The sequence below is a fragment of the Mastomys coucha genome, unplaced genomic scaffold, assembly GCF_008632895.1.
Source record: "Mastomys coucha isolate ucsf_1 unplaced genomic scaffold, UCSF_Mcou_1 pScaffold18, whole genome shotgun sequence".
Lineage (NCBI taxonomy): Eukaryota > Metazoa > Chordata > Mammalia > Rodentia > Muridae > Mastomys > Mastomys coucha.
This window is the reverse complement of record NW_022196900.1, coordinates 18949659-18972428: the sequence shown is the minus strand read 5'-3', so window position 1 is coordinate 18972428 and position 22770 is coordinate 18949659. Positions and strand designations below refer to the sequence as shown.

At 40.3% G+C, this 22770-nt stretch overlaps 1 protein-coding gene across 1 annotated transcript in view; it reads left to right on the top strand.

The window, feature by feature from the left end:
- Window positions 1–22770, top strand: part of Svep1 (sushi, von Willebrand factor type A, EGF and pentraxin domain containing 1) — a 182408-nt gene that overhangs the window by 47344 nt on the left and 112294 nt on the right. The window contains exons 4-5 of the mRNA XM_031377490.1: window positions 15199–15357; window positions 16506–16685. Of these exons, the coding sequence (XP_031233350.1) occupies window positions 15199–15357; window positions 16506–16685 (339 nt within the window). The remainder of the gene's footprint in view (window positions 1–15198; window positions 15358–16505; window positions 16686–22770) is intronic.

The window sequence follows — 22770 nt, the reverse complement described above, 5'->3', positions numbered from 1 at the left end:
ATCCAAAAGAGCATTGCATGCCCATTTCAAGCTGTTGTGGACTGGGCTGATATGAGCGTGAATACTCATCTGCAATCTGCCCTTTCTAGTCAGAGAGGCTTTTTTTTTCTTTTTAAATTCTAGTCCATATCTGGAGATGTCTATAAAGCAGAGAGAACTAACCAGAGATGTCCAGTCTTTTGCAATCTCATAGCTTGCCCCCAGTGACATACCTCCTCCAACAAGATCTATCCTTCCCAAATAGTTTCACCAACTGGCAGCTAATTATTGAAGCACGTAAGCCCATAGGGGTCATAGTTTTTCCAATCTGGTCAGATAGTGACTTTGATGGCACCATTTTGACTGCCACAATGATCACGCAGATGCTGTAATAGAGCGCTAACAACTTCCTCCAACTCCTAGCATCCCTTTAGTTCCCCCCCCCCCTTACCTCTGGAAACCACTAATTGGTTGTTTAATTATAGAATGTTATATAAATGAAATCCATGTAGCATTTTGAGACTGGTGCTGTTCATCCAGCATAGTTCTATGGAGGAGCTCCTGGTTTTTTACATGTTTAGTATTTATTCCTTTGTCGTTAGTATCAGAAATATACCACAGTTTAACCACCTGTCTCTTGAGGAAGGTCTGGATGATATTCAGTTTAAGGGTGTTTTAGTTTGTTACTATCACAAAACACCTGGCCAAAAGTAACCTGAGGCTAGGGGTTTGTTTGGTTTACATTTCCAGGTCACAATCCAGCATTTGATGGAAGTCAGGACAGGAACTCCAGGCAGGAATCTTGAGGAAATGCTGCTTGTTGGCTTGCTGTCTAGCCTAGTCCCTGGCATATGCTTAGCTAGCTTTCTCACACAGTCCAAGACTACCTGCCTAGGGATGATATAACACACACTGGCAGGAACCCTCCTGTGTCAGTTAATAATCAAAACAGCCCCCAACAGGCATGCCGTAGGTCAGTCTGATCTGGGAAATTCCTCAGTTGAGGCCTTCCTCTCAGATGGCTGTCGACTGTGTCAAGCTGACAATTGATGCTAACAAGGATGGATGGGAGTGAAGGATTGGAAAGTAAATAGGGTGGTGGGGGTGGGTGGCCATGGGGTGTGTTACGGCCAAGGCTGCTATAAACATCTGTGCACACATTTTTGTGTGAATATAGGTGTTTATGGGCTAAATGTCCAGTGGTGACTTGGTATAGTAACATAGTAACTATGTGCTTTCTCTAAGAAGCAAATGAGCAAACAAACAAATAAAAATCCAGCACACTGGTTTGCATTCCTACCAGAAACATACATTCTCTCCATGTTTGCTCCAGATGATAGTATCTACCTGTATTTCTAGTATTCAGAAGACTGACACAGGAAGACTAGATGTTTGAGGCTAGCCTGGGCTTCATAGCAAGCCAGTCTTTAAAATAAGGAGAAAAAGCAAGAGAGAGGAGGGAGGAGAGGGGAGGGGGAGAAAGAAGGACTTGTGATCCTGCTTCTCTGGATCATCTTTGGTGTTTCTTGTCATTGATTCCAGACATTCTGATAAGAACGTTGTGACATCTTATTTTCCGAATGTTGTGGCATCTTCTTTTCCGATTCGCATGTCTCCAGTGAACTTGGACATGCTCTTACATGCTTATTTGCCATGAATGCTTTCTTCTGAACTGTTGCTGCCTGTTGTTTATTCTTATTCAAACTGGTTTCTTTGACTTTAATTTTCAAAGGATGAGAATTCGTTGTATTTTATACATACTAGGTCTGTACCAGCTATGGAATTTACAAATAGTGTTCCTCATTCTGTGGCATTTATTTTTCATTCTCTCCATTGTCTCCAGATATAATTGTTTTATTTTTATTTTTTAATTAATCAGTTTTGGGGAGCTGTAGAAAGTGATGGCTTTTTTTTTGCATGCATTTATACAATTATGTATAACCCACCCCTGCTGTCCTCCCTTCTTGCCCTCTGTGTTCTCCTCCTCTCATCCTAAACGCTGCTTCCTGTCATGTATCCCCCTTTACTCTCTCATTTCCCATCCTTTAGACTTAGTCCTCTCTCATAATTAACTTTATGCTCCTCTCTCTCTCTCCTTCTCTCTCTCTCTCTCTCTCTCTCTCTCTCTCTCTCTCTCACACACACACACACACACACACACATACACACACACACACACACACACACACACAAACACATGAATATATATTACATTTAAATCTAGTCTTCCTGGTTCTGACTTATTTCAGCCACCATAATGATCTCCTGTCCCATTCATTTTCTTACGAATGTCGTAATCTCAATCTTCTTTGTAACTAACCGGGAATCCATTAGATATATTTATCAAATTTCTTTTCTCTCTCTGATTACACCTTGGCTATTGGGAATAGAGTAATGATCAGTATGGACCTGCAAATATCTCTGTGGCTTGTTGACATGGCATCCTCTGGGGACAATAGTCAGGAATGGCACAGCTGGGTCATGGCTCTATCTTTAGTTTTTCAAGAACCTCCCTATTGATTATACCAGTTTAAATTCCCACCAGCGGTATGTAAGAGTTCTTTTTCCCTCACACCCTTGCCAGCATTCGCTGTTGTCTTGATGATAGCTGTTCTGTGGGATCTCTGTAGGTTTAATTAGCATTTCCCTGGTTGCTAAGGATGTTGAACGATTTTTCAATTATTTATGGTCCATTTGTATTCTTCTATTCAACTAATTAGTCCTTTTGTTGATTGGATGCTATTTGGGGCGTTTAATTTAGGGGGTTCCTTATGGACCCTAGATGGTAATTCCCTGGCCTCTGTACATCTGTCAGTGATCCTTCTCCTACTCTTTTGGCTCTCTGTTCATCAATTGATTTCCCCTTTGCTTTGAAGAAGCGTTGAAACTCTATGCATTTGTCAGCCCTAGGAGATTTTGCTGCTGCTGCTCCAGTCTTTCTTATGAAGTCCTTACTTATAATTGTCTCTTAAAGCATTATCCCCTGGCTGTTTCAGGGTCTCATGTCTCCCATGAACATGCCTGATCTGTTTTAAGTTGTTTTTGTGTAAGGTGAGAGATATGGATCTAGTGTCACTCTCTCCTGTGTGAGACTCTATTTGTCTTGGCACCATAACGAATGCCATAGAACTTGAAAGCAGTGCATCAGCAACATTTCCATCTGTGCTTTATGCTTTTGCCTTCTACAGCCTGTACCTTAGCCTTGCGTTTATATTGACACACATGCCACATTTTATTCTTAAGGTGTGAGATTTATGGCTGACTGATTAGTTCGCCTGGGTATAGCCAGTTCCTCCACACTATCCTATAAAGGTGAGGAGTTCCTCATTGAACTCATTAAGTACTTGTTGGATACATTAGTGTCCATTTCTCAGATACTGGATACTTTCTGTTCCATCAGATACACTGTGTCAGTCCCTATAGCTGTGTGGTAATTCTTGAAACTGGCTGTGCTCATCCTGCTTTATCAAAACCATTGCAGCCAGTCTAGCTTCTTCATCTTTCCATATAAAATTTAGAACAGTATCCTCATGGGCAAAGAATCTTGCTCTAATTTTCATAAACACTGCACTATATCTGCATATCACTTGGTGAAAATTTGACACATGTTACAATTTCAATTTATAAGCACAAAGTTTGCTCAGACCCTTATTTCAGCACTTATAACATTTCACATGTAAGTTCTGCACATGTAAGTTTTGTGTAATTGACACCTACATGTTTTGCTTTTGAGCCTCAGTAAGTAATTATTAGTGTATTTTTTAATTTCATCTATGTGAACACTACTAATCTATGAAAATGCAATGGAATTTTGTTTGGTTTTCTTGTTCTACCTTTATTTAAGCCAAGTCTAAGTTCCAGGAGGGATTCTGGTTTTGATAGATACCTTAAAAGCTCCTACAAAATGAACCAGGATATTTGCAAATAGAATGTCTCTTTTAGCCTGGAATGATTTCCAAGATCAAGTCAGCTTCACATCCCTGAAATAAGTCTTACTAGTTCATGGTATAAAATGTATCTTATATATTACTACTAATAATTTATTGAGGTTTTTCACATGGGCATTTCTGAGATATAGGGATTTTTAGTCTTTATTTGTATTTTATTGGGTTTTTTTTCCCCTTTTGTTGTTTGGGGAGGTAGAAATGTTTAAAACTATGAATTCACTTTTGCTAACAACAGAGGTGAACAAATCACTTACCATTGTGTGCGTCATGGTGGTTTGCAGTTTTTGAGGAACTTACGTGCCTCTTCTGAGATGCCAAACATATATAGACCCACCCTAAATAGTATTATCTTATCCATGTCTACAAGGTATGTTTCATTCCTGAGAGCAATACTTTGAATCCTATCTTCTTTATTTTAGTTGGTTAAAGCTTTGACACTTTTATTTGATTTTTAAAAACTCTTTTATGATACCCACTGAGGCATCTTACCAGAGCCTTATACAAGAATTAATGAGTTTTCCATCACTGACAAAATAGCTGAGAAAATCAGCTTACAGCGGAGCAGCTTTATTTTGACTAGTGGTCCCAGAGGTTTCCTATCATGGTACTTGACTCTTCTTGTTCAGAGACTGTGGCAATAACAGGGTATGTTGTGAATCAAAGCCTTGAGGTGCGTGGAAGCAAGGATGGAGCAAAGACTGCTGTATACCCTCCTAGGACACACCTCCAGCGAACCTACTTTCTCCAACCAGGCTCCCTCCCAGGAAACCTCATCATATGAGGCATTGGGGAGCATCTCCCATCTAAAACATAACAACCCCCAGAAGAGGAACTTGGCTTCTGGTGACGTAATAAGGTTGGAACACGGGGCTGTGTCTGTTTTTTGTTTGTTTAAGTATATGGTAGAAGGAGTAGAGTGCTGCTATCTAAAACTTCCTGGTGTGCTGGTCTACCCTTTTCCCCATCCTTTGGTGAAGGAGAACACTTCTCATTGTTTTGTTTGCTTGTTTGTAGAATACCAGGGTTAGGTCTTCTGTATGGGCCTGAGCCCCCTTCACCTTTGACACCATGATGACCACGCCCCCCAAACACACCCCTACCTTTGAGTTCTGAACCACGTCTTCTTTTGTTTTTATCTTTTCATTTTTTTTTAAATAATGTTTAAAAATAAAGTCACTTTCATTAATGTACAAACATCACACAACTGATATGAGGAAGCCACTCAAATACTTGTCCAGTCTGTACATCTCAGTTAGAACGGCCACTCTGAAGCTGGGAGGTTTTACACCTCCACAGTTAGTTACACTTCTATTCTCTTACCTACTGGATCAAGTTTAAATTAGGCGTATCGCCTCTTTCATGCCTTTAGTGTCCTGCACGGGCTCTGCTCTTCCTCAGCACTAACTTCACCCTCTGTTACTCTCCTTTTTAAATGGGATACCCTCATTTACAGCTGTTTGCCCATATACATTACAGCTATGATGCACATACGAGAAAAGATACATGGGGTTTCTTTCTTTCACCTACTTAATGAACTTTCTAAATCTGGCCATTTTCCTACAAATTTTACTCTTCTTTGCCCATGAATACTATTCTGTTTTGAACATATACTACATTTTCATTGTTCATTCATCTGTTTACAGACAACTAGGTGGTTCCATTTTTTTCCATAGTAGATATAACAGTAATAATTACAAATGTGAAAAATATCTCTGTAGTAGGATACAGAGTTCTTTGTGCATATGCCCAGATGTGGAATAGATGCATCATATGGAGCTTCCAAACTGATTTCCATAATGACATATCAATTTGCTCTGCCACCAGCATTGTTCCCAACATTTGTGGTCAGATTTCTTGATGCTGGACATTCTGGAAAGGGTGAGGTGGTATCTCTAAGTTTTAATTTTAATTTACAGCTTTGCTTACCCGTGCAGGAGTGATGGGAAAAAACAGCTTTCTAATTAAGTTTTAATATGTATCACACTCATGACTAGGTGTGTTGAGCACTTTAAAGAATGGTCATTGGTCATTTCTGCTTCTTCCTCTGACATTTTCTGTTTATTTTCTTAGCTGCTGGGATAGTTTTATTTCTTTGGTGCTAAATTTCTTCACTCTTTGTAAATTCTGGACATTAGTACTCTGTCTGAAGCATAGCTAGTCAAGAGTTTCTATTCCAGATGTTGCCTGTGTCCTCACTGAGTTTTGGGTTGTTTGCTTGGGTTTTGTCTGTTCAGAAACCTTAATTTCATGTGGCCCCATCTGTTGATACTTGGGGCTGGTTCTATTCTTGCCAAGCCCGGTGCCTTGAAGAATTTCTCCTATGTTGTCTTGCAATGCAATGTTTTCCCCTGTTTAATTGTCTGCGTGTGCTGATGTCCTGCACAGGGGCACAGATGGAATGGCAGCTTATTTTTATGCTTTCCCTGATATCCCACTCCTCCTTTTCATCCCTTTTGAGGGACTCTGAATTTTAGTTTATAGCTTTGCTTACCCGTGCAGGAGTAATGGGGAAAAAAACAGCTTTCTAATTAGTTATATAACTTAGGATCAGTTGCAAAGCCATCAGTAATTTGGGGAATTCTTTCTTCCACACCCTATCTTAATGGGTGAAATGGAAGAAAGATGACGATATAGAGAAATCTCGTGTGTTGAAAGCTTTGCAGTTGCCAAAGTAAAGTACTTGCAGAAGACACTTCAGATGTTTTAATATGAGAGTCAAAAGGAAAAAAACCATTACATGATACTTATTCAAGAATAGTAGACTAGACCACACAGGAAGGTCATTCATTCCAAAACAGGTCTTAAGGAAACCACAGAAGAAAATCATGTAAGTCTGTCTTTGGATTCGTGCAACTGTTTGATTGGCTATTTTTAGGGCTTCTGGCAGATAAGATTATTGCACAGTACTTGCCTTAAGATTGCTTACTATGAAATGAGGCTGTAATTGCTAGAAACAAGTCAGAAGAGGTGTCATAACCAAGAATTATGAGTCACACATTTCTGTGTGCACACTATGTTCACACATGCACAAGTTCACATGTGTGAGTGTAAACATGCATGTGTTCCAATGTACATGAGGAGATCAGTGGGCAATCACAGGTATTGTTTCTTCCCTTCCACCTCACTTACAAGGATACTTTGTTATCCAACCCTCATCTAGGTTCATCCATAAGTCCTTCTTTCTCTGCCTCCCATCTCACAGCCATGATGAATGAACTATTGATCATTTTTAAAATGTTGACACCTAGGGAAATGACATAGTCAATAAGGAGCTGGCCTTGCGGGTATACGTTCCTGGATTCAATCCCCGGAACCCAAGAAAAAATGCCAGGCATGTCAGTACACACTCATAACTCAACACAGGGGAAGAAGTGACAGGAAGATCCCTGGGGCTTACTGGAAAACTGGTCTAGCTTCACTAGTGAATTCCATGCCAATGAGAGATTCTATTGCAAAGGACTAGCCTTGGCTTGAAGAGGGGTTCCTGAAAGAAGGGGTGTTTGAGAGTGGCAAAATCAATCATTGGTACAGCTGATGGCCTGTGTTCTGTTTGAGACAACTTTCTCTGGAGATCTCTGGACAACTCAAGACAGTTCAGCTCTCACAGACCAAAGCCCAGTCTTTTATTTACATATCAATTCAGTCATTTACTCTAGGTTGCCTTTTGGTTATCCAACAATCAGCATTCCAGGACCCCTGCCCTTTGATTCTTAAAAAAGAGACATCAAGCACAAAAAACAAAAACAAAAACAAAAACAAAAACATACCCCCCCAAAAAACAAAAACAAACAAAGAAACATAAACATTGCAAATGAATTCAGAGATCTGCCTGCCTTTGTAAGCACAGACATTAAGTTTAGCTAGGTGGGATCCTGTCCTGAAATTGCCATTCCCACCATGCCTGGGCCTGAGCCTAACCTACCTCTGTCCTAGGCTGACCTTGAACTCAGGAATCTGCCTGCCTTTGTATCTTTCTGACAAGCTGCCTCATGGTGCAGCTACCTCCATTCTTTTAAGTCTATGAAGATCCTTGTACAAATTATTTTGCATCCTTAAACTTCGCATAATTGAGAAATTATATATATTTTTAACTCTTGTTTTCAGAGTTCATTCCCACAGCCTTAAGGGATATCCTGAAGGTCACAGCATTCCACCATTTTGCTGAGACATTAGACATACCCTTTCCTCCTGAGACTTGTGCTGTCTCTGATTAGCATGGAGTCATTAACTTTGGCAGAGAGGACACTCTCCAATAACCTTGGAAAGGAGAATATTTTCAAAAGTAGAAACATGAAGTAAAAATATACATATGTTTATGCAAACAAGCCTCACACCCAGCAACCGTTAACACTCATGGAGGTCCATTCCCTGATGGTTCTGTTCCAGCGGCAGGAAGCTGTATCATGCCATCCCTTCCACATTGCCATGTAGGACTCAGCACCCTATCTCAAATGAGATTGATGGATATTTTCAAGATGACACCTAAAGTTGTTCACATAAACACACACACACACACACACACACACACAATTTTCAAAAACACTATTGCTAGGTGTGGTGGTGCATCCTTTAATCCCAACATTTGGAAGGCAGAGGCTGGTGGGTCTCTGTGAGTTTGAGTCCTGGCTTGTGTAATTAGTTGCAGGCCACCCAAGGCTACGTAATAAGATCCCATCTGAAAAAAAAAATCAAGTAATAAAAACCTGTTAATACCCAGTGAATAGTAATGTTGGAAGCCATGTGCCTACAACCTTTATGATGGGGATGTATAACAGTTTAACTTTAATGGCTCATACGTTTAAAAAAAAAATGCCAGAAGGACAGTTCAGCAGTTAAGAGTATTTATTCCTACAGAGGACCTCTGTTTGATTCTAAGCACTAACATGGTGGTTTAAAATCGTCCATAATTCTAGTAACAGGGGGTGCATAGCCCTCTTCTGGTCTCCATAGGCACTGAACATACATAGTGCACAGATATACATGCAAGCAAGCCACTTATACATATAAAAGAAAAAGTTAATATTTTGCAGGAGAAAATTTTATAGTAAATCAGGTCCTGGAAAAAGTATGATACTTTATATAAAGATTATGTAAAATTACAAAATTGTTTAGCATCAGGCTGAGTGTCTAATGTTAAAAGAAACTAATAAATGAGCGTTGTAACACAATTAAGAGAGCAGTTTCCAACAAAAAGGGCATTGTCTTAGTATTTCATACTCAGGTTGGATACCACCATCCTCCGTCTGTGTATTTAAAGTCTTAATACAGGACATTTTCTTCACCATGGCATCCGTTGAAGGCTTGAGGGTTTTGGTTTTTTGACAGCTTACAATACATCACTCCCCTGACAAGTCTGAACAAGCACTTTCTATCACAAGCTGGGTGCCCTGCGGTTGAGATGCCATTTGCTAGTAAGCACCCCACAGGGTTCAAATTCACAATTTTGTTTAAATAGTCTGTACTCTAGCCAAATGAGCTGACCAATTCCAGAGAGAGTGGCAGGATGCTTATCCCTTCCACACAAGCACTGATGTGTAAGACTTCAGGGTTGCCTAATTCACTGACAAAATCGTAATAGACCAGAGCTGCCTAATGGAAATAAAGTCCCTATGTGCACAACTACATCTTGTTTTTGTGAAAGTGTAGGCTCAACATTGGAGAAGGCAGTTCTTTTCCACAGCCGTGAAGTTTTGGGCTCAAAATCCTAGCACAGCTACTTATGAGAATAGATTCTGTACTCGGATCAAATGTGTAAGGTTGGAAAGAAGTGTGATGATGTTATAACAGTGTGTTTGGTGCCCCACCTAGATAGGGCAGCAAGAAGGCTTCAGGATGGTTCAGCTCCACAGGCTGTCATTATACTCTACACGAATGGGCACCCTGGCACCCTGCACACCACCAGATGCATCTCATGCAATCTCTCTGAAACCACACTCCTTAAAATTATTCACTAATCCTTAAAGATGAATTGTGCAAGGACCAAGGCTTTCAATTTCCAACATGATTTTAAAAGTTTGTCTTAGAGCATGTGTAAGGAAGAGTTTGACAGAATGCTATTTGTGTGTTGTGTGCTACGCAGACACATAATACACACTGTACAGTGTATGTTGATATTTAATGAGCTAGACAGATTAGAGAGCAGAGAGGCCTCTCTTTTTACAGATTCCAAAGTGGTTGATGGTCACTGTCAGTTGAAGGAAGATCTGATGTTTGTACATGACAAATTCAAGACTCATGCTTCCAAGAATAGTAGCTAATAACACCAACATGTTTCTGAAAAAGGAAAGTGTTTATTTTAGCAACAACAAAGAGAGAAGTTAAGAAATAATATTTGGTTTACTCATTTTAACAGAAAAAAAAAACCAACCAAACAGCTCTCCCCCCCATACACACACACATCTAACAAGCCTTAAGGAACTTGTTCAAACCCCAGATTTATTTCATCTCTTCAACTTCTAATTAGTTTGAGATGAGGACGTGGTTCACCCTTGAAAGTCCAGGGAATTGATTACACCTCTTCCCTAGAATTGTGCAATGCCTCTACATAGTTCTCCTGGAGTCTGTTTCCCATCATCATTGTGAATTTCACAATGAGTTTCCAAATGTTCTTTCAGATATTTTTATCCCAAACAGTATTCTCCAATGTTGTAAGCCCTTGACTATTCAAGTGGGCTTGGCAAATATAATGTAGGACTAGTTTCTTCTCTAGTTCTATTATTTTTTAACATAAAGCACCAAATCTGCATCTAGAGTCTGACTGCTCTTGGAGAATGCCTTTTCAGGTTGCTTTTTCCTCTTCTATTTATGGAATTTTCACCTTTAGACCTTTAGACATCATGAGCTATAACTTCCTAATGTGATAGATATAGAAAAAAAATCATGTTCCAGCACCCTGACCTCTGGAGTTGAAGAGTGGAGATCATCAGTCAGTTGTCTTTACTTCTCTGTCCAACATCTCTTCATCCCATTGTTACTCTTCACATTAGTATGGCCTCCACCTAGGCCTGCCCCCCACCCTCCAGGAAGTGCTGTTTCCCTCTTCCCTCCTCTGATTGGATAACTGCTGACCCAGGCAGTGAGACAGGCAGCTGTGGAGTCCAGTGAATTGGAAAATTCTGTGAATTTACCAGAGTGTGTTGCCCACTTGGAGAAAGACAGAGACGAGTGAACTCTTACACACACTGGAGCCAGAGCACAGGGTGGTGGGGATGGTGATGTTGTTGTGGGGCTCAGAGAAGAAGGCAGTACAACTGTCAAAAGAGGTTGGGGGCACTTTAAAGAATAAGTCAGAGTCTTGAAGGATGCTGGAAGTTCTCCTAGAGGAAGGGAAACACGCAAAGGCAGAATCTAAGTGGAGGACAGGAAAGGGAAAGAAATGAAGGGACAACATTTACCAAGTGCCAAAACATTTATTACAACACACCTATCAGAAGAATACTTCCCCGGTGTGGTTGGGAAATGATGGGCTGGGGACATTATTCAAAAATTACCACTTGGGGGATAGAGAGATGGCTCAGTTGTAAAGAGTCCTGGCTGCTCTTCCAGAGGACCCAGGTTCGGTCCCCAGAACATAAATGTCAGCTCACAGCTGTCTGTAACTCCAATTACAGGGTATTCAATGCTCTCTTCTGGTCTCCAAGAGCATCAGACATTCATGCAGTACACCTACATATATGCAGACAAAACACCAACATATGAAAATAATAAAATAAGTTTTAAGTTTAAAAACCATTACTGAACATTTGACTCTTTCCCTCATTTGAAGGGGGGATGGGGAGAATATGTGTGGACACAGCTGTGCATGTGAGTGTATATATGTGTGTGTGTGTGTGTGTGTGTGTGTGTGTGTGTGTGTGTGTGTGCGCGCGCCAATAGAGGCCTGAAGTCAGTATCTGCTGCCTTCCTCTATCGCTTGCCCTGAATTTTTTTGTTTTGTTTTGTTTGAAATAGGCTCTCTTTGAACTTGGAACTCACTGATTCAGCTAGCCTGGCTGACCAGAGAACTTCCTGTCTCCATTCACCTTGGCACAGGGATTACAGATGTGTAATATATGGTTCTGTTTGTTTGTTTGTTTTTTTGCATGGTGCTTGATGCCTTGAACTCTGGTCTTCATGCTCACACAAGAACACTTAACCAGCTGAGCCATCTCACCAGCTCAGGATTTCTATTTCTATAGCCACTGCCTAATTGGTTGGGTGTGTCTTAAGAACTTAAGAAAGCCTTTCTCTGTGAACATTTGTGTCACCACCAATGTTGTAAGATAGTAGTGTCTGGTGTACATCCTTGGTTATATTTGGTTGGAACACCTTTAGAACCAAACTCACTAAAGAGAACATGCTCTGTGAGACTCTTGGTAAACTCCTTCAGGTTACCCTGTAGAAACATCGCATGCCTTTCTCAGCTCAGGAAAAAGTCTCATCCACAGGAGGCGCTAACATCCTCTGAGATGCTGCCAGACTAAAAGGCAGCCATAATTTTCACTTCTTCCTGAGCAGTAAACTGTTTGCCCTGGGATTGTCAGCCAAGGACATTTATTTCCTCCTTAGGAAAACCTTACTTCTCTGTCACTTTACCTCTTAGCCACTTCTATGGGTCATGTGTTTTCAGGAGTCCCAACCCTGTACTTCCTCTTTTCTCCTCCTTTCTGTCCCTCTCTACAGGGACTTACTGTGTAGCCCAGGGTAGCCTCAGTCTCACAACTGTTCTATCTCCAGTTTCCTGAGTGTTAGAAGTTTCTGTCACCTCACTAGACTACTCTTTACACCATTTTTTTACTTCTCCTTAAGATGGTAATTCGTTTCCTTCACCAGGACACTGTGAGGGTTTTTACTTACCTTCTAACAGCATGCTGCTTTCACACTGTAAGTCTGATACATTTCAGGTTTCTGTCCTACCAACCGATCAAATAGGCTTTCCGTGCCACCTTAATTTAGATCCTTGTACATTTCATTCTTTCTTGTTATTTCTTCTCTCTCTTTTGTTTTATATTGTCCAGATTTTCTTTGTATTTTTCTCTCTGCTTGCTTGGAAATCATGCGTTCTTTCTCCCATTCATAGTTACACTGTGTTTATGTACACATTGGAACCTGCCTCTCCTTTCCATTTCTGTCACGCTGTTACATAGGAAATGGATGCCTCTCTTGTTTCCCCTTACCTGCCTTTTCATATCTTAAACCTTTCTTCTTATGTAAAAGTTATTTTTCCTCTGATCATCTGTTTTCTTGAGAAGAGAAAGCATTACCTGATATTTGTTTCAGTTTTCACAATTATTTTAGTGTAATATTAGAGTGTTAACTACATGTTCCCTAAGTTTCTCAGGTTCAGGGAGTTTATTAAACACTGTTGTTCTCATTTTTGTGTAATTGATTTTGATTTCCTTCTTAGCCAATGAACTCTGACTTGTTTACTAAAGCCACGCCCATTGCCCAGCATCTCCCTTCATTGATGAGCCTCTTGCCCAATGCTCTAATTATTTAGACCCACAATGTCCTTTTATGTAGTGGTCTACCGTGCTTTCCCCCTGCCATTTTTTTGTTCTTGCACTGGAGAAATGGAGTATCCATCAGTCTCTTACTTATTTTTCTCCTAAATGTGTGATGTGTTGCCTTTATGCTAAGCATGACTTTTATAAATTTTACTGATCTGCTGCTGTACATCTTCGCATCAAAGCTTCGGGTAATGCACAGTCTTGACAGGTAGAGTAATGATAGGGTCATGATTGCCACTGTGCCTCCTTAGCTCATTGCCCTACAATTCTATTGCTTCTGTCAGTTATGACCAATGGCAACGTTCATTTTGCAGTGGTACTTTGTTCCTCTGTGTGACTGTCTTTATCTTAATTACTTTCTCCTGCAAACCCTCACTTCTGTTGAAAGGAGACCATGCCTTGCACTTGACTGAGGATCCTGATCCTGAGTGTCGGGGAGTGGGGGAGAAGAAGTGTCTGACATAATGTGTAATTCAACAGCACCTCCCCATTCACTAACAAAAGGCTCTGAAGAGTCCCTTCCCTCATGCCCTCAGAAACAGTTCCCTGATGAACTGTTTTTCATGGACCAGTAGCAGTACTAGTATTTTTAAATGTCTCATGTTTAAAGTTTTACATAGATTCAGGCCTAGAATTTTTCTAGCATGTGCCATGGGAGTTTGATATATTTTGAAGCATAATGAAGAATTTTAGAACCATGGTCATTTCCCTGACAAATGCATTTGATTGTGAATCTTCTAATGTGATTGTTTCATGTTTCTGGATGAAAATACAGACCCGTTAGTTGTGACTTCGCCACTCAATAGTCAAACCCACCTTATTTATGGCTGGGCTTAATTTAATTGGCCAGCCGTGCATCGCCAAGTTCTCTTTACTACTGAATAGCTCATTTTTTAGCTTACATTTTACAAGTGGGCAACCCCAAAGGGCTGAAACTACAAATTCAGACAGTGTCAGCGCAAGGGGACGACTGAAGCAAGATCAATGAGATTCTGCTTTTCATCTTTTCTTGTGAGCCTGTCTCCCTCTTTTGCCTTCAAAAGATGTCCCCATCAGCTAAGTTTTTCCCTCTAGCCCTTCATGTTCTCCTTGTCCCCTGTCAAAGGCTTCCAACAAAAATGATGGAGAAGTGACTTCTGGATATCGATTGGCACAGAGGGGAACAGGGATTTCAGGGCAGAGGCGAAGTGGCTGCACAGAATGAGGGCACTGAAATATGGATGATTTCTGATTTGCTATGATTTGCTTAGTCTATGAAGGGTCGTTGATTACGTTGAGTCCCGTAAGATACACTGCTATGTTGAGTTTTCCCATAAATCAGCCCAGACGTGTCATAGTTTATGACTGAAACTAATTGTGGGCCAAAGGAACCTTCACACTCAGCACATAATAAACAATGTTGGTCTTTGGTCAGGGTTAGCTGCTTTGGGGTGGGGGTGGGGGGTGGAGAGATGGTTCAATGGTTAAGAGTACTGGCTGCTCTTCCAGGGGGCCTCTGTTTGATTCTCAGCATCCACGTGGCAACAAACAACTCCAGTTTCACGAGGATCTGATGCCCTCTACAGGCCTCTGTGGATACTGCATGCACATGGTGTACATATATACATGCCAGCAAAACACATGCATACAATAATTCTTTTTTTAAAGTTACTTTTTGCTTGAATTATATAGTGATTATTTCTATGTAGAATGAATGTCTCCCACACCATTATTTTAAACATTTTTCTAACTTTTTACGAACATATCACATAAATGGACTTCTCTGGTCAATTGCTTGCCCACAGCTTGCCCATCAGGGACGTATAAGCCTGAAGCTTCTCCAGGAGGAATCAGCACATGCATCCCATGCCCTGATGTAAACCACAGCTCTCCACCTGGAAGCACATCCCCAGAAGACTGCGTGTGCCGAGAGGGATACCAGAGATCTGGCCAGACCTGTGAGGGTAAGCTCATGCTAGCAAATGGGAACTAGAAAGCTGATCTTGATCTCTGTGGTGCAGAGCAGTGGTTGTATCAGTTCATTAGGAGGACCTTTAAACATCCCTGGCTTTGGTCACACTTCTGGGGGTGTGTACATAGCATTTGCTAGCACTGAACACATACGCATCATGGTTCAGAGACAGGATCTGAGGCCGTAAGAGTGATGCGACTGCGGAAAGCATGAGTTAGTACTTAGAGAGAAAGAATGCTACAACTTTGGCAATGAATTTGAATGGCAAATAAGCATGTCTTAGCTCTGGTAGTGCTCAAATTCATTTAAAATTTTCCATAAAATTTTCCATCATGCTGAAAGTAGAAAGTATTTACATAGTATGTATACAGCACATGGTGGAGGCTGTGTTTTATAGTCTCTATCAATTAGAGTGGTTTTTACACCTTATTTTTGTTGGTTTATTTTGGTTTTTGTTTGTTTGGGGGGGGTTGTTAGTTTTGGAGGTTTTGTTTGTTGGTTGGTTGCTTAGTTGGTTTTGAGATACATTTTACCTGCATAGCCGTGGCTGTCCTGGAGCTCACTCTGTAGGCCAGTTGGCCTCAAACTCATAAATCTGCCTGCCTCTGCCTCCAGAGTGCTAGAATTAAAGTTGTGTGCCACCACTTCAGGCCACATGTTTCTTCATTATTTCATTGTACCTTAATAAGAAAATATTTAATGATCTGTGAAAGTCAAGAACCAAGGACTAGGGTTATATAGCTTGGTGGTAGAGCATGTGCTTAGCATACCTGGGGTCCTGGGATCCAGCACCAAAGCTGGGGGGCAGGGGAAGCCTAGGAAATCTCTCATTTATCTATGCCAATATCAAAATAAAGCTCTTTGAACCTTAAAAAGTAGTGTTCAGCCCATATTACATTTTAATTGTTGGTAAATACCTACCAGGAGTCATATGTAAGGGTTCTCCCTCCAAACACTCTTAGAAATCAAAGGGGTCAAATGGGAAAGCTGTGGGGAATCACGATATAGAGATATAGATGTATACATGTAGACAGACAGACAGACAGACAGACAGATGGCATGCTTTGATAAATAAACTGAAGCAATGCAGTTCCGTAGACAAACATCTGACCTTGCTTTGTTTTTCTCTCTGAATGTTAGTTGTCCACTGTCCTACACTGAAGCCTCCTGAAAATGGTTTTTTTATACAAAACACTTGCAAAAACCACTTCAATGCCGCCTGTGGGGTCCGATGTCGCCCTGGATTTGACCTCGTGGGCAGCAGCATCCATTTGTGTCAACCCAATGGTTTGTGGTCTGGGACAGAAAGCTTCTGCAGAGGTAAGTCTGGCTAGTTCAAGTTGTTTCTTGGTAGTCTTGCTTCATATTTGCTATTTAAAGTCTAATGAGCTGGCCAGTCATTTGTTGATTTTCTGATCTCAGAGATCAGAGTCCTAAGAAAGTGAAAACTGTAGGAAGATTGAGAGCTGCTAAATTTCCCTGACCTCAGCATTACAAGCTATGTCATCCATATTCCCTTGATGAGGTCTGCATAGAGCATCAATTCTCAACCTGTGGGTCATGACCCCTTTAGGGGTCAGATATCAGATATCCTGGGTATCAGAGATTTACATTATGATTCATAACAGTAGCAAAGTTGCAGCTATGAAGTAGCAACAAAAATAATTTTATGGTTGTGGGTCACCACAACATGAGGAGCCATGTTAAAAGGTCGAAGCATTAGGATGGGTGAGAGGTAAATGGACTGTTTACTCAAATTATGATACAGGTAACAAGAACATTAGGACAGGTGACAAGTTCTGGGAGAGTCAGATTCCTACCATGAGACAGGGCTTGAGTCATGCCAGAGTCCTGCAAGGGAAGCACCTCAACTCAAATGCTCCCATCTGTAGAAAGTAGAGAATGTATTATGGTGTGATCCCAAGGAACCAAGGCAAGACAGCAAGAAAGAAGGTAGGAACAGCAATGGAAGTCATGGTGTCCACATCAAAGACAAGTAGTCTCTCAGATCACTCCTTCTCGGCCATCTCCGTTATCTGAGTTCCTAGTACTTACAGCCCTGCCTCCAAAGGCTTCACAGGCAGGAAAGGGAAGGCTTTCCAAGAGAAGGTAAGAGCAAGCCAAGGACTTGAGGACCTCCCTCCAACAGCTTGACCCTCAAGGCAGCTCTGTCTAGTGGACTAGATCTGAGACATAGGTGTAGGTAAAGTTTAATAATTGATGTTTTTGAAGTTCAGATTTAGTTGAACACCTTGGTGGATTGGTTTGTTGTTCATTACTAAACCTGGCAGCCATACTCTGTCCATGGTCCACAGAGGAGTTACCTTCTCCAAGACTCCATAATTCACCCAGATCTCTAGGTAAAGGATGCCGTCTCCTGGGGACATCTGTGCTTCTATATCCATAGGGGAAGCTCGCTGACTCGCTGTCTCGAGAGTATTTCAAAGTTCCACAGACACCCATTGTCCATGTTTATTGGCCACTGAAATTAAACCCAGTAGTAAACAGGAAACTGTGAAAATCAGATCTCTGATGTGTATCCTGCAAAAAGTCAAGGAGAAACCACGGTCAGTGGGTTGAACAAAATGGGTGGCAGGGAAGCTCAGGAAATTAAACGGATGAGCCTCAAAGGCAAATGCATCGATAAAGTAAGAGTGGGATTCCAAACACTGGAGGGGAAGTCTAGGAGTAATGAGATTCCAGTGGGGGGCTGGGGGTAGAGATCAAGACTATTCACATAAGGAAAACACAGTTGAAAGCCAAATTAATAAACTGAAAAATGTAACCTGAGAAATTCTCTTGAACGTAGAGGGTAATTTCAAAGATAAAGAAATTCTGAAGAAAAAAAAATGATGTGACAGAGAAATAGCCGCTAGAAATATTCCTCTCTTATTAGGAATTCAGAGAGTGAGTGGAGCTGGAGGACTAGCAGTAACAGAAGATCAAAGACTATCACCCCAAGGTGAAATCTTGAAAATAAATATGCACAACCAAAACCTTTAGATCCGCTTTAAAATCAGTTAGCGGATGCCAGAAAAAAAAAATATTAAAAACAGACCGATGTCTGGAAATAATCTTAGCGACATATCTGAATGCCCCCAGAAAAACACAAAATAGTCTTGACTTCCTAGTAACAAATAAGATTACCTCCAAGAGTCTCCGGTTAGCCCGAGGCCGGTTACTGGATGTACGAAAAGTCTGGAGAATGTATGTCTAGGATTCCAAGAGAAAAGACTTAGAATCTTGATTTGCAGTCTCTCAGTCACTGTGGAAGGGTGAGGGTAAAGGAAGGTCATCTTCTGTCAAGCAGTAAACATCACACATACTTCCTGAAGCAATTGTTTCAATCACATCTGAGACATTTTCCTTGGAGTACCAGTTACTAGCAGCTGCCAGTTCCGTGCGAAATGTCTACCCCTTCTACAAATAGTGGACAAGGAAGAAGACGACATTTTAACTTTCTACCTGTGACTTTACAAAGGAGAAAAGTGGAGTGACCAGTCCACTGTCCCTTCAGATATCCTGCCTCCCTGCTTTCTCTAACCGAAATCCAAACCTTCTGCCCTACACTAACAGTCATAAAAGTCTCTAGTACCTCTCTGAAAGCCGTTTGTTTGCAAGCCCAGTCTCAGGCCTTTGATCTTCATCTGCATAAGCCCTCATCTCTTGCCAGCCTCTTCAGTCTGAGAAGCATGGCCCTGGAGTGTTCGCTACATCATGCTAGCCCTAGGTTGTGTCAGGCTCACTCAGAGAAGAGCGTGTGTTACTGGGATAGGGGCTTAGTTTGGAGGTCAAACCCTATACAATTTGGGAAGCAAATAGAACTAGAAAGTCCAGAAGAGAACATGGAGCATGAGAATCCCTCAAGACTCCATCTGAGATCCCAGGCCTGTCAAAGTTTAGAGGTGAAAGCCACCAGGCACACTCAAAACATTCCAGGGAGTCTTGTCCTGTATGTAGCCATGCCTCTGTGGCTCTGAAGCCAGCAGTGGACATGGGCCACCACTGGTCACCACGAGTATCTGTGAGGATGTAGAAGCAAGTAGGGACAAGTTGGAAGGCACTGAGCCTCTGTACATTTGTCCATCACTGGATCTAACTAAAGTGTCCCAAAACAAGTGTAGGCTTCTCTTCTGAGCAAGCCTGATTTGGGACCACAATAAGAATTCTGACCAACATATTTCTAGCTTGACCAACCTCTTACAATAGCAGTTACCACAGCCATCTGCACTATTGATTAACTGTTAGACTGTTAATGTAGCACTGTTAATAGGCTTATTGTATTTTTTTTCCTCCTCTCTATCCCAAGTTATAACTCCAGCAAATGAAAATTTTTAACTCGACAAAGATGCATATTGATAAACATACATCGTACAAATAACAAACATATATTCAGAGGCCTGAATGAATCACCCATTACAATAAAAAGCATGTTTGCTTTCTTTGATGCAACTTAAATTGCTATTCTAATATAGACATATTAATCACAATAGGGAAGATTTGACACAACTATGGATTGTCCTAAAATTCCGGCTGCTTCACTACCAAGCCACTACTTACCTCACCTTTAAGTAGACTTGTCCTGCATGAAGACTCGGGCCCTTCTTTACTATATTATCAATGCCTTCTGGATTTACTTGAGATCCAGGACAACAAAACCTGTACTATATATTATCAAATCCAAAATGTATATTTCTTATTTTTGTGTCTATAAAATTAGAATGCACCTTGAAATCAGCAGCAATAGGCAGGCTCATGGGCACAATTGTGGCTTTAGCAGTGGCTCACAAATAATGGTGTGTCTGGGACTCTGAGATGTTTCGGTTGGGCAAGGCTAGCTTCTGCTTCTGAGGGGAGGTATGCTGAAGTAGTATTTTATAGGCATGGTACAAGGGAGTGAGTAATTTTAATTTTAATTGTGTCATAGTTTTTATAAAAATATAAGACGGAGTCAGGAAACAGTCATTAGGGGAAATTGGATCCTAGTACCTTGTCTTTTACGTTACACTATCGATATCATGTAATGTTGGCTGATGACTGACAGGCTTCATTCTTGTTCCTCTGAGTAGAGCACTTTTCCCTCTTCATAAAGCACTCACACTCCTTTTTAATTTTCTTTTAATTACGTGTCTCATTCTAAGCCACGAAGGGAGTCCTCAGTGGCACCTCCATAACAACTAGCTAAAAGCCAGCAGCACGGTAAATTAAACCCTGGGATGCTCGGTGTTTCCTGAGGAGAAGTGTCAACAGCAAGATGCCTGCACTTAATATCAGATGTTCTCTGTTTCCAATAATAGACAAAAACCACAGTTTAGAGATGGAAGGGAAATGTATATCTGGAGAAAAGGACTCAATCCACCTTTAAGACGAGACCCACAGCATGTTTGTAGGTCTGTCGTTGTCTGTATTACATAATAGATTGTTCTCTTATAGCACAAGATTGGGCTCCTGTGTCTATTTTCCAGTTTTAGTCATCTTTCTAAATTATTAACTGGTGTATAACCTGCTCATAATAATTGTGTCTTATGGAGCAGAGTGGTGCCACACATGTATACAATAAGGGTCAATTAGGGAAAGCTGCTATTGTCTGGATTAACCATAGGAATTTCTTTGAAACAAATGTAAATTAAGGAACAAAAAAATTGTGAGCTGAGTCTAGTAATTAAATGTGTACCTATGAAAAATGGCAGTAAATACTCACTCTTAAATGAAGAGTATAAAAACATTTAAGACATAAATAGAAGTGGCTGTGTTTGTCTTGTTTTCCCTAAAGAGCAATTGAAGTTTATTAAAAAGCGAATGTTTGAGAAACAACACAGCTGGTATCTGTGATGCCAGCTCTAATTTGCTGAGTACTCATGAGAGATGCTACAAATCCAATTCATCTTAGCTTTGGAAAGCTCAGTTTGTTTTTTGAGTTTTTTTTTTTTCTTTCTTTCTTTAACTGAAGCTAAAAGCAGTTGCCTGGTGTGATTTTCCATTTTGTATATCTCAATCATAGATATTTATCTCACTTGCCTTTTAAAGCAACCCAGCAGTAAGCAGGATACTCTGCAGTGGTCACATTCAGTAACAGTCCTGTGTGGCAGGCGGGGTACTTTGATAAGTATTTTATTACTAATTACCTTTAGCCCAAATTGTCCCAGCAACAGAACAGGACAGGGACTTGTATTTATCCTCTCACTTAATTCTTTTTTTTTTAAAACTTTTATTACATTATGATGAGAAAAGTTACATGATTTCAATTTATCTGAATTTGTTAACATTAAAAAACATATTTTAATTAAATAGAATTGAATCACATTCTTGTTCCCCTTTTGTACAACAGCTCCTCCCATAGACCCCCCTTCAATACCTACAATACCTTTTTTGTCATATTCCTTAAAATTTATAAAATATTATAACAATAAAAGTATTATAAAAGTTGTTTGATAAAAAACAACAATCAATTTAACAGTCTTATGTAGATGCTCATCTACAGCAATAGTGAAAATACATTTTTCTCAATATAAATTTTAAATAACTCCAAACATATTAGCTGTATACTTAAAAATAATACATCACTACTAGTATTTTCTTAAATGAACATGAATATATAAGATCTTTTTGTTTGTTTTGTACTTAGTAGAGTTTAAAATCTCGGCTCTTACTGTGGTATTAGCCCAAAATAAGAACAATTTTTAGACATTGGGTTTCATTATAATAAGGCTGTATTTCAATAACCCTCACATCACCAAAGGATTTTACCTCCATCGTAGCTAAGCTGAGAGTTAATAGTTCTGTTGCACCAAGAAATGAATTGTAGGCTCGATTTTTGGATACAGACTTCCTGCTATGGTCAAAGCTCTTTGACTTGAGTGACTTCATTCTCAGCCCACAGAGAACAGGTTACATTCATTTAAGAAATGGTGTGTGTATTAAGATGGTCTATCCATAAAGTCATTCACCAACTGTTTCAATGAACAATGGTTCTGCTTGGAGGGTGTCACAGACATTAGGTGAGGGCAAGAATTTGGTTCTTTAGCTGTGATAATATGGAAAAGCATTCATCTCAGAGAAAGAGTAACTTATAAGGTCCTCTTCTTCAAACTTGATACAAGAGTTACAAATGTCAAGCAAAGCATTCAGTCTCACTTTGTTGTTTTCTTACAAGCTACCTCCCTAGTTAATCATCTATGTTTCTTTTGGATATATAAATACTTTTGAAATATATAAGCTGTTCTGAAAACCATAGTATAGTGTAAAAACATGAAATAAATAATACTACTAATAGAGAGGCTGAGATATGAGAAGCAAGATTTCAAGACCCTTATGCTGTACACAGCCAGACAAACAAAACAAACAAACAAGCTGACAGTGTATATAGATTGTACAATGTTGGACTTATTTCTCCAATTACCAAATT